The sequence below is a fragment of the Falco naumanni genome, chromosome 1 (genome assembly GCF_017639655.2).
Source record: "Falco naumanni isolate bFalNau1 chromosome 1, bFalNau1.pat, whole genome shotgun sequence".
NCBI lineage: Eukaryota > Metazoa > Chordata > Aves > Falconiformes > Falconidae > Falco > Falco naumanni.
The window spans coordinates 123,547,811-123,559,311 of NC_054054.1; the positions used below are offsets into that span (position 1 = coordinate 123,547,811).

At 51.7% G+C, this 11,501-nt stretch overlaps 1 protein-coding gene across 1 annotated transcript; it reads right to left on the bottom strand.

Annotated features, from left to right (window-relative positions):
* Nucleotides 1–409: 409 nt before the first annotated feature.
* Nucleotides 410–10,721, bottom strand: CACNG1 (calcium voltage-gated channel auxiliary subunit gamma 1). Its single transcript, XM_040587896.1, has 4 exons — nucleotides 10,279–10,721; nucleotides 4,263–4,337; nucleotides 2,056–2,193; nucleotides 410–1,347 (listed from the first exon to the last, which is right to left on the bottom strand). The coding sequence occupies exons 1-4, from the start codon at nucleotides 10,517–10,519 to the stop codon at nucleotides 1,121–1,123; spliced, it is 681 nt and encodes a 226-aa protein (XP_040443830.1). The 5' UTR covers nucleotides 10,520–10,721; the 3' UTR covers nucleotides 410–1,120.
* Nucleotides 10,722–11,501: the final 780 nt, after the last annotated feature.

The window sequence follows — 11,501 nt, forward strand, 5'->3', positions numbered from 1 at the left end:
TTCGCAGCAGAGCAGTGCCAGGGCTCTGCAACACAACCAGCCTCGCCAGCATCCCCCATCAGAACGCCTCGGGTGTGCATCAACAGCAAGGCACACTCGTCGTGTTTCCAGCGCTGACTCCCCCAGGTGTTTCAGGCGAAGTCCTTTCCTTCTCGGCAGGCACCTGGAAGAATTTTTCCTCAAGTGTGGTTTGATACATGTACGCACTGGGCAAATCGCAGTATTCCTAAAAAGCCCGTTCACAAGGAACAAACAAGAACTTGGTACCGTAAACACCACCCAGAATGACACTGTCAGTCTGGATCTAGCAGGACTTGATGGGCCAGCTGATTGCTCCATCAAAATATTTCCCAGAAGATCGTGCTACTAGAAGATTATGCTTTTTATTAAAGGAAAATTTCACTCTCAATGTTCAGTACCTGGCTTTGCCATCAAAGTTTAAGCAGAATGGAAACTCTATCTTACGGGGGTTTTGTGCTTAATTCAAAAGAATGGAACTGAAGCGTGTAAATTTGTAGGAGAAATATTCATCTGAATGCTAGGCAGTTTTGTTTCGGGGTTTCCCCCCCAAATTTTAACACTTTAATGGAATTGCATAAGGATCTCCAACTTATTTCAGAGTGGTAAGCCAGCCCTTCTTAGGAAGGATTACAGCACAGATGAGGAAATGGAGCTGGAATTTCTTGCTGGCTCTCTCTGACCAGGTGAGGTGTAAAAGCCCAGCATCCCTCATGGATCTGCACCGCTACCCCAAACGTCTCCTCCCTAAGAAAGCTGCCTCCTCTCTGGCATGAGCTGTCTCACACACAGATATTATTTTTTCCCCCCTAAATGCATCAGCACGAGGCATCCCCAAACTGGCACTGAGCAGGGCCACTTACCCACGACCACACTGGTGCTGAATGCTCTTTCTGATTTCTTAAAAAAAAAATAAAAAAAAAAAAAAGGCGGAAAAAAAAAAGAAACAAAAAGAAACAAAGCAATAATTACAATTGAACATGCCTTGGTTCAGTATTGACTTAGGTAATTGAAGGCACGTTGTACAGTGAGACCCAGACATTTTAAAAAAGGCAAATCTTTTCAGAACACTTTCTGTTTTTTTTCCTGGGTGCTGGGAACATCAGTGCTCGGGTTCTGCATCCATGCACGTCTCCCAGGGGTTCTGGGGGAAGCGAGGCAGCGCGATCAGGAGGAGGGCTATGCCGCAGATGAAGAGCAGGACGAAGGAGGCGCAGGCACAGGCGAAGGACCAGGAGTAACTGTACTCGATCCAGACTGTCTCCTCGCTGTCGATCATCCTCTTCACGGATTGCCTCATGACTTCGACCGAGATGATGATGCAGAGACCTGAAGGAAGATTGGAGCAGTGGGCTGAATAACCGACTGTCAGTTGTTCATCTTTAATTACCCACCTCAGCTGTCTTTTTGCATGCAGGAGCTGCAGTGATTCCCAGGTGAGTCACCTGCTCCAGCGTTGGAAGGACCAACGCTGGCAACTGCTCCGAGCAGCTGAGCGTGATCTTTTAGGCCGGTTTGGATGGGAAACTCGAGTGGTGGAGGAATAATTGCATCCCTAGGCAGCTTTTCCAAAGGGTGAGGTTTGCATGGAGGTGACAGTTGGCACCCCTGTCTCAGCCAGCGCGGTGGGTGGTGCTGGCTCAGGTGCAAATGCAGCCTTCGTGGGCTTGGGGGACAACTGTGTGTTTCGGGCCTGGGTCAGCTGTTCCTTTGGTTTAAGTCTTAATAAATGAGAGAGAATAATGTATAACCCTGGGTTAGAGTGGGGCTGGCCCTGAATCCACTAGAAATGCCCCTTTTAAAGGTAGTTGGAGAAGATACGGACAAGCTGGAGGGTGATGCTTGCTGAGCAGGACATCTTCAGAGCTCTTCAGCTAGAGCACCACGTAAGGGCTAGTGGTGTGACTGTGGCGAGGGAGAAAATGCCACATTCAGGGCTTTTTTAGAAGCATCTCCATGCCCCCTCCCCCCCAGGATCTATATTTCTCTATGTTGTCCTAGGAAGGAGCGCAAGGACGTGAGCCCCCAGCCTCCTACCTGCGAAGGTGTAGAACATGGACGCTGGCTTCAGCAGGTAGTCCCTCTTCTTCCTGAAGGATAAGAGGACGCAGATTGTCCCGATGATCGCAAAGCCAACGCTGAAGATGGCAATGGCTGCAGCTGAAATGCTGTATTCTGCCAAAGCAAAACAAACACCACAAATTGCAAGTGCATGCGGATCCGGAGCACGCTCCCGTCAGCGGTGGTGACTTTGCAGAAGGTCACTCCGAGGAATACGTCCAGTCCTGCTGCTGTGGAGGGGTGGCTCTGGCAAACTGGCTATTTCCCTCCAGTAAACGCAGGGGCAGATATTGGCCGTGTGTCTTGTTGAAGCTGAAGGGCATGAACACAGAGCAGGAGGGGGAGGTGCTCTGAACACTCACGGAAGGAGCAAACGGCACCTGCACTGGTTCAGTGATGCTCCGGGCTGGGGTCGCTTTAGCTGTGCTACACCATTGCTATCGCTGAAGCCTTACTGGGCTCCACTCTCGTGTCTCCCATCGCCCAGAGTAAATAGACAGCTTGATGCTATTTTTATCCCCTGCCTGTATTGCAGAGCCTGGACACGGCCCCCGCGCGTGGTGCCGATGTGGACAGACAGCTGGGTGCTCCGTGGGGCTCCAAATCCCGGCCGGCAAAGCAGGCAGGAGGCCAGAGGTGAGGTGTTTGCACAGCACTTGGTGGTTGGTTTTTTTTCTCCCCCCTCCTTTAAGACAATGATTTCCAGCTCTGTGAAAACCCAGCTGCTTCAGGGCACACGATTAAACCCTCCGTAAAACAAGCTGGTTTTCCCTAAGATGTGCGCCGGACAGTTTGCCCAGCTGAAGCATACACCGGTGCCTGAATGGGGGGGGGGAAGAATTGCTAATTGAATAATTCAGGACTTCATTTACATATTCCATGCATTTTCAGATGAGTTTAATATTTAACACATGTAGCCATGTGTGAACATCACAGTGCCTGATGATATTTGCCTTTCAAGCCATTAAAAAAAAATATCTCCCAGGCAAAATCATGATGAATTTTTTTGCCTGTTCCTAATTAGTTCCCATCAAACTGTAGCTATTTCTGTGGAAGGGAACAGCAGATCGCTCTTTGTTCTCACTGCTTTTCATACCACGGTTTTATTATAATTTCCTTAATGTTTCTCTTTACTATGTGCGGGAACTGCCTAAAAGAGTTTGTTTCGATGTGAAATCTTTGGCTGGGGCTTAAGCTTTTTCTTTTGCTTCGAAGAAAAGAAGTTCTTCCTGACTTTTTTTCCCTGAAATTTCTAAGAAGGCATTGGGTGCATTTTTAAGATCAGATGGCTGGATCTGGCGGTGTGTAAATGAGCAAAAGCAGGTAGCTCAGAGGTATGCTCCTCTAGCCACATAAAATTCCCAGTTTTTCCCATCTTAGGAACCTGCTTCTTTTAGAAAACAGTTTTCCACCATCGTCATTTCCACGGAAAGCAAAGCAGATTGTTTAGGATGTGTAATGCAATCATCGACCGATTTCCTCCACGGTCAAATCTGTTGTGTGGCAAACGAGAAAAAAATTTGTCTTTACCTGCTGGACGGGAGAGGAGCACGTTAGATGACCCTCGGAGTATTTGGTTTTATCAGGGACTTAACAGAAGTGTGAAATTTTGTCTGTAACGCCGGCTGTGCGTGCCTCCGTGGGTCTCTGTCCTTCCTTCCACTGGTCGCTCGGGTTTTTACATGGCTTTCGTATAAAATCCATACGAAGCATAAAATTCCTACTGGTCTCCACAGAGTCTCTGTATTTTTCAGGGTCAAGACTCTGATTGGAGTATGATGTATATAATATATTCCTTTAGATTTTATTAATGCTTTCTTCCTTTGATGGCAGAGGCTCTGCGTGTTGCAGGCGGTGCCAGCATTGTAAAGTCATTTTGATGCTGAAAAGACTTTTTGCACTTTTCATGTGTATTGATGTTGTTATATATTTGCAGGACAGCTTTAAGTAAAATCACACTTACAAGTGTGATCGTATATAAAAATTATCCTTCCCGGGAAGCTGGCACTTGACCTCATTCTGAGCCTTTTTCACATTTTTCCCAGCTGATGGTATCTGATAGAAATTCCTCTCCTGCTTTCAGGGGAAGCAGGGTCGAACCCCCATTTTGGGGACCCCTTAAATCTTGTGCACACCTCCATTCAAACACTATTAGGAAAATAGTTTTTTGGGATCGTTCTTACCTTTCTGGGTGGTGACTTCAAATATCTCCGAGCTCTGTCCGGGAGTGAAGTGCTTGAAGTAGGAGCAGTTGTGTTCTGAAAGCCAAAAGGAGATTGGATTACGTGCGCTTGGAAGCCTCTGGTAAAATGTAGGAAAACTGAATTTGTTTTTTTATTGATGTATCAGCCTTGCAGTGTTTTTAAGGCTCCCTACCCTTGGTGATACTGGAAAATTGGAGTCGGATCTGTTTTATCTGAGGGCAGATGAGTGGCACACACAGGCCAGGCCACCAGCTCCAGCACGGACACACTGAAGCCCCCTCTGATACCTTTCGGGGGCTGCTCCCTCCGAGAGCTTTGTGCACTGATTGCTCATCCGTTTAAAATATGAATTACGGATAATTTTTTCTCATTCTGTCTTTGGCCATCACATGTTCCTGCCTCTCCGTGTAGCTGTATGTCCTGGTGATGAGACCTGCTGAGCTGGCACCTCGGCTCCCCTCCCCCCGCCACTGCCAACCCGCCCCGCAATGCCGTCGCCCCTCGGCCGCGGGGGGGTCACCACCCCTTGGGGCTGCCAAAAGGGAGGGTGCTGTGTCCCCATCCACCTTCTCCCTCCCGGCTCTTCCCCGCTCCAGCTCACGGCACCCGCTGCCCAGAGGGGAGCAGCCCAGGGCATTTGCTGCGGGTGGGGGATGCCACCGCCTGACGGGGGTCCCAGCGGGGGGGCTGCAGCAGGGAACAGGGTGTTCTGCTACGACAGGGACACGAAAGGCTTTTTTTTGGCGGTCAGTAAAAAAAACCCAAAAGCTATCTGAAGCCACAAACTGTTGTCCGGGGAAGGGAAGGCTGCTGAAAGCCGTGCGAGTCAAGGGCAGAGGGGCTGTCACGCAGCCTGGCTTTACGGAATTTCTCTCCCATCAGAGCAGCCTGTGAAGTTAATTGGGTAAGAGAGCAGAGTTAGACAGCAGGAACTTTATCAAACTCTACCTGGATCTAATGTGAGCACGCTGCCGTGGGGTGTTTATGGAGTGGTTATTAAGTGAGCAGGGGTCAAGATTGTGGGGCAGGGGCGTACTGGGAGGGGGGAAGTTGGCAGCCGAGTCTCTTGATGGCCACGATGCTGTTTCATGCTCGGCCTCGTGCGAGTCAGCCGGAGAAGCAATGTCACTGCTGTCAGCGGGCATGGGAGGCGCTCAGCCTCAGCGTCCCAGCAGGATGGGGAAGGGTCTGGTGAGGACCTGCTGACTCGAAGCTTTGGCAGCAGCAGGGTGGGGATGGAGGGTGTTCTCGCTATTTATAACTGATTTAATTGAAGGTTTGAAGGGGTGCGGAGCTGGGAGAACAGTTGCTCGCCAGGAATTTGGCTGGAAGGGTGCAATCGCGGAGGCGCATTGAGTAGCGCCAGCTCTGATTGCGCTATTCTGCTGAGCCGGGCTGGAGACGACACGCTCAGCACCTGCCCCAGCACCCGTCCGCACCCCAGGCTGGACTCCCATCCCACTGGGAAATCACGCCAGGATTGCATGGAAGACAGGCACTGCTTGCAGCAAGGGACCAGCATCTCCTGCCCAGTAAAACCCAGAGTTAACACCAGCTTCCAGGAGGTGCTGGGAGAAAGTCTCGAGGACTTTGTGGTCCTCTCCAGCACCCGGGCTGGGACAGGCTGCTCTGGGTCGCGGGATAAAGCCTGAGCCAAGTCCCGGCGCAGGACCATGCAGGGTGGTTTCTGCCTGGGGGCATGCACTGCGCTTTGCTGGTTATTTACATTAATTTCTGGTGGGAAGAAGACACCAGTGTACTGTATGTTCCCTGTTGGTTCGTGTGGGTTTTTTCTGTCATGTAAATGGCAGATGTTAGAGTTACTGATTCGAGAAGGATTTATGTTCTCTCTCCCAGGAGATAGGCAATTGTAAAGCAGCGTTTTTGCACCCATTAGTGGAAGATTCCTTCGAGATGCTCTTATCTACTTAATTTTATAAGCTGACTTTTATTTCGGCTTCAGCTTCTCCCTGCTAGAGACTAGGTTCATTTTCCGCTCTGCCATCTCCTGACCTGTTCTTTATTATCCTTGCAAATGACTGGAGGAAACATACTTGAACTCAGACCTCTGTGACTGAAATTGCAAATTTTGAGCCCCAGAGCGGAGGCTGTGCGCCTCTGCTGGCGACCGAGGGGTGGCTGAGGCTGAGCACCACGTCTGCTGATCCCAGTCTGGGGAGCTTTTGGCTCCTGTGCTAAAGGGGAGGGAAATGGGGTGAAACTGGGACACTTTATTTCGCGACTGTTTGGTTCGGTTTTTAATTAATTCTCTGAAAAACCTGAACTCAAAGGAGTCCTGGGGCGTGTTGGCTGTACAAAACCCAAGGTGAAGCCATCCAGACACGGCGTGACGTGGGACGCAGCGCAGCCTTGGGTCCCTTGCAGGTGATGCAAGCCAGCCTGGTCCTCCCTCCGGTCCATGGAAACTCATCGGGGGGAGCACACACAACTTTCTTTCGGAGACGGACTTGTCTGCAGGACAAGGAGCTGCCTCTGTGTCTGGTGGCTTACAGCAGAGCTCTGCCAAGGTACAGCAAGGGGGGTTATTGCAGAGATGGGCTGGCTCCAGAGGAGGTGGTTTTGGAAAATGCATTTATTGTGGAAAAATATAACTAGATTGGTTTGGGTGAAATGATATATTGTTTTCAGTTTAAAGATGCTTCGGTGCTCTGCTGAGCTGGGAATATCTATTTCAGCAAGGCTCCCTGTTATTCAAGAGAACTGAGGCACTTCAAGGCCTCTCTGGTGCCATCATGAATAAGAGAAAAGCCCATTTGTGTCACACCACATTTACATAATGGATAGGATTTAAAATGGCTTTTATAATGGATGAAAACTGTGGCAATCTTTGTTTCTCTCCACCCCTAATTGCATTATCTCTGCCACGAGGTCACCTCAGCGGGCTGATGGGAACAGTCCAGGGGCTCTGTGGGCATTAACGCTTGGATGAACTTCAGGGCTGTAACGTGGTTTATCACAGTGTGATAACCCTCCAGACCCAGCGCTCCTGGGGGGGCAGAGGGGCCAATTCACCCCCCCGCTGTTTGGGCAGAGCCGAGCTCCCAGCCGCTCGCGCCGCGGGGCAGAGGTGCGATCCCACAGAACCGCAGCTGAGCCGTGGGGGGCTGCGGTCTGGGGACCTCGCGGGGGAAGGAAGGGCAGCAAGGCCACCAGATGTTTGGGCCACGCAGAGTTTCAGGTGGCAGCTGTGCCCCCTGGAGCGGCAGGCTGGGAAGGGGCTGGAGCCCACCTTGCTCCTGGACACGGGCTGGACACTAGCACGTGGGGTTTTGTGGCAGGTGGGACGGTTAGAGAACCCGGGGTTTTAATGTGAGGTTTCCACGTGCGTTACGTTGGGGAGACAGGACCGGCTGCTGTGATTAGAGGAGGTGATAAGGTGGGGGCTGGGTGGTGGAGGGGGCCAGACCTTGGGCTCTGACCTGGCCAGCACGCCCGGGGAAGGTCTCTGACTCACACTGGGGTTTGGAGATTGTATCTCCAGACAGTTTAATTTCCTATCAGTCTTGCAGAGTGAGTCTCTTGTACGGACACCTGCTGATAACCCATTTGCTCAAGCGCTTTTTCCCTCCGGTTGCCCGAACTCAGGTTCCCGCATGCACAAGGACCTGTTTAACTTGCTGGCAGCGCACACGGGCTGCAGAGCATCCCTGCTGCCGCCCAGCCTGCGGGCGCCGACGCCCTGCTCCGTAGGGCGATGCCAGCGCTGGGGTTACCGGCAGCGAAGGCAAACTCACTTTACGACCAGTAGTAAACTGCCCCAGTGCCCACTGACCACCATTAAACATGTTTCAGTATTAATCTGAATTTGCTCGGTTTTATCCGCCATCTCCCTCAGCGTTTTATTTCTTACACCAGGATGCTGAGCCCTTTCCAATTTGTCAACATCCTCAGAAAAGCACTGTAAAATTTTAAAGCTCTGCCTAAATCACAGCCCTGCTTTGTGGACAGCAAGCCAAGTCATCCTCCCCATTTTGCACCGTGCTGAGCTCGAAGCCTAATAAATAATGTTAATCATGCCATCCGTTTCCTCCCCAGGGAGTGACTGGTAAATGGTTATTAATGCAATGATAAATTCTTATGTTTCCTTCCCAGCCCCGGCAGTGGCAGTAACGTCTGGTTACGTCTCATGATTTTCAGGAAAACCAGTGCCCTCCCGCATCTGCTTCTTTACCGCACGCTTGTTCATTCACGTTTTTTCTCGGCTGCTGCAGGTTTCACAGCCCTGGTGTTGCCCTGCCGACATCCCTTTCCCAGAAGTGTGAAATCAATCCTGCGCGGCCGCAGCACCGCTCAGCGCTGATCCCATGGGAACTGTACTCCCCCCCCGGGGGCTGTGCTCCCCCTGCCCCCCCCCCCCCCCCCCCCCCGTGCTGCCTTCCCTGCCTGAGGAAAACAGGCAGCGAGGTATTGCTTATAACCCAGGTGCACATTTCGAAACCTGGGATGCTGATTGTGACGCGGGCTATCAGCCAAATTCCCAAATATCTTGAAAAACTGGAAAACCACCGCTGGTGTGGGTGGGCGGCCCATCCTCCCCCAGTTATTCGCTGTGCCCAGCAGAACGGCGGCACTGGGATGTGATTCAGTGCCTGTGCGAGCACATGCTGGTGTCTGTCAAAGAGAGAAGCTGCTTTCGCGCTGCCCTGCCCGCAAATCTGCTTTTTGCAGACAGCTGGGTATTTATGAGTTTTATATTTACCCCGCAGTTGTGCAATTTGGGTGTATATCCACCGATTTCTGGTGTTTTTCCTTTTGTGGGAGTTTTCCTCCACGTGCAAGGAAAGGTGTGCTGTGAGGAATCTGTTTCTAGGCATAGAAGTACCGTCGGGAGAGGCACTGAGCATACGGATGTCACACTCCCAAAGTGGGCTAGAGGCAGATCTGACCGCTGGGATTCAGCTCCTCTCTTCGGAACGTGTAATTTGGCCAAAGAGATAAAGAACTGCATTAATACAGGGAACATGCAGTAAGCCCAGGCAGTAAGATTTTTCATAGGAAATTTTCAAATATGTCTTAACATACATATTTCATTGCAAGCAGCGGCTCTAACGTGGCGGCAATCCTGTTATTTCTGTTCTGGAAAGCATCCAGTACCCTATGAGCCTTCTAAAAAAGCAGCGTAGCTCTGTCACAGGGAGGGTGCGTTAGCGCGTACAGGGCGAGTATTGCTGACTCTGTGATCAGCAAAAACCTAACGAGCTCCTTTGGCCAGGGAAATATAATGGTCTTCCCGGAAAGCAGCCGTGCCCACTCCCCCGCTGCCCTCCCTATTGCTGGCACTGGAGGGACCCATGGTGGGGACGTGTGTGGGACCACGCTGCCTCCACCAAGAGGCTCGGAGGCTCGGTAAGGCACTGAGAAGTTGCTTCAAATTCAGTTTATGACTTTTTTTTTTTTTTTTTTTTAAATATAAGTTGGAAGAGCACTTTGTTGTGGGTCCCTCTTCCTCCCTGCCCTGAGAAATGGCTGTTACTGAAATAGCTGGGAGATAACCTAGTGCCCGCCGGGAGCAGGCTGTTCCTCCACAGCTGTATGGATCTGGAAACCCTAAAGATCCAGCTATGTGTGGTGGATCCATAAATATTCTTCCTTGCCTGCTGCTGTCAGCCTGCCTGGGTGCAGGTGGATGGTTAGAAAAACCTGGGGTTTAATGTGAGGTTTCCACCATCCCAATAACCCTCTGTGATTTCCACCGTGTCCGATCCTCCTCCCCTTCTCCCCGCCACTCTCGTCGCTGCACAGGAGGCTCAGATACGGTCACGAACAGCCATGCAAGGCAGCGCAGCGCACACCTACAGCGAGAGGGGTGGCACCGAGGCGTGTTTGCAGCCCCACATGAAAACGGCCCCGTGCCAAACCAAGTGCCCTGGGACATGGACCCCGTCTTCCTTCTGCCACGTCCTGCAGCCTCCCAAGCAAAGCCTGGTGTGGCTGCCTGGGGCTTTCTCCCGTGCATCGCTGGGTGGTCACCTACCTCCTGGCAGGCTTATGGGCCCGCAGCCCTTCTCTTTGGGACCTTGCTCCTGCATAAAAATCCGCTTTGTACAGAGCCGCCAAAGCCCGAAATGAGCCGCTTCACAGGTGGCATTGTATTCCTCCACTTTGGGGCTCAGCACGGCCCAGTGGTCAGTCACTACGGCTGCAAACAGGAGCGAGACGCCCACCAGGATCACAGAGAACGTCAGCCGGACCTTCAGGGGTTTGTTCTCATCCATCCTGCTCCAGCCTGGTGCTCCCGGCGGAGTGCGGTGGGTGATTCACCAGGGCTCCGCTCCCGAGATCCTGGCGCATCCGAGTGTTTGCAAATGTCAGCCCTGCGTCGCCGAGCGGCTGCAGGCAGCTGCTGGGCTGTGTCAGCCAGCGCAGTGAGGAGGTCATTAACGCACGTAACCAGAGCGGCGCCCCGCAGAGCTCAGCTTTCGCCCCGTCCCACCGCGCTGCTTGTGCATTCCCACCCGCCGACCCCCACAGCCACCCCAGCCGCCGCGCAAAGGCTGGGATCTCTTGACTTGAGGCATGCCCAGAAACAGCTTTAATAGGACAATTAACTTTTCAGCGAGGTTATAAACCCGTCTGTGCTTAGACTGGTGCTGGGCCTGAGCTCGGGCTGACTGGGAGCAGTTGAAGAGCCCTGGCAGCCCTTCAGCTTGCGGCAGCCCCTGCGAGGAGTCGGGGGCTGGACACCCCTCCAGAGCCGAGCGTTGCGGCGTAAAGGATGGCAAAACAAGCAAACATTGATTTTAGTGTTTATTTTTTATCACAGTTACTGTTAACTAACCTGAAGTAGTCTGAGTAGTTGGCGTGTGTGTTTCTTTTGCCTTTTGCCTGTTTTTTCTAATGCAAACCCACTGGAGCGCTCGCTTGCTTTCCCACCGCGCAGGTTTCCCTCCATGCGTACAGCACCTCCGGCGTCTGCTCCTTCTTCCACAAGTGCCTTCAGTCACCCTGAACCCAGACTGCCAGGGCTGGGGCCAACCCCTCTCCTTCTCTTTGGTATTTCAGCTGATCGCAATGTGAACGTGATGATAATGTCATTGCAGAGGCCACTATGGAGATGACATTATAACTGGGATGTCAAACCGAGGAGAGTGACGGTACCTGAATGTCAAAGGAATGGTTAAAAAAATGCCAGTGGAAAGCTGCAAATATCATGTTATCGTGTCAAGATAATGTCAAAGCTACTCCAGCCCTGTTTTA

Bases quoted from the DNA above. Each gene is read 5' to 3' on its own strand.
- CACNG1 (XM_040587896.1), bottom strand. From the start codon at position 10,519: ATGGATGAGAACAAACCCCTGAAGGTCCGGCTGACGTTCTCTGTGATC. The intron at 4,338-10,278 runs GTAGGTGACCAC...TTTGGCTTTCAG, and splicing joins GCCCATAAGCCTGCCAGGAG to AACACAACTGCTCCTACTTC. The intron at 2,194-4,262 runs GTAAGAACGATC...TTGCTTTGGCAG, and splicing joins TGAAGTCACCACCCAGAAAG to AATACAGCATTTCAGCTGCA.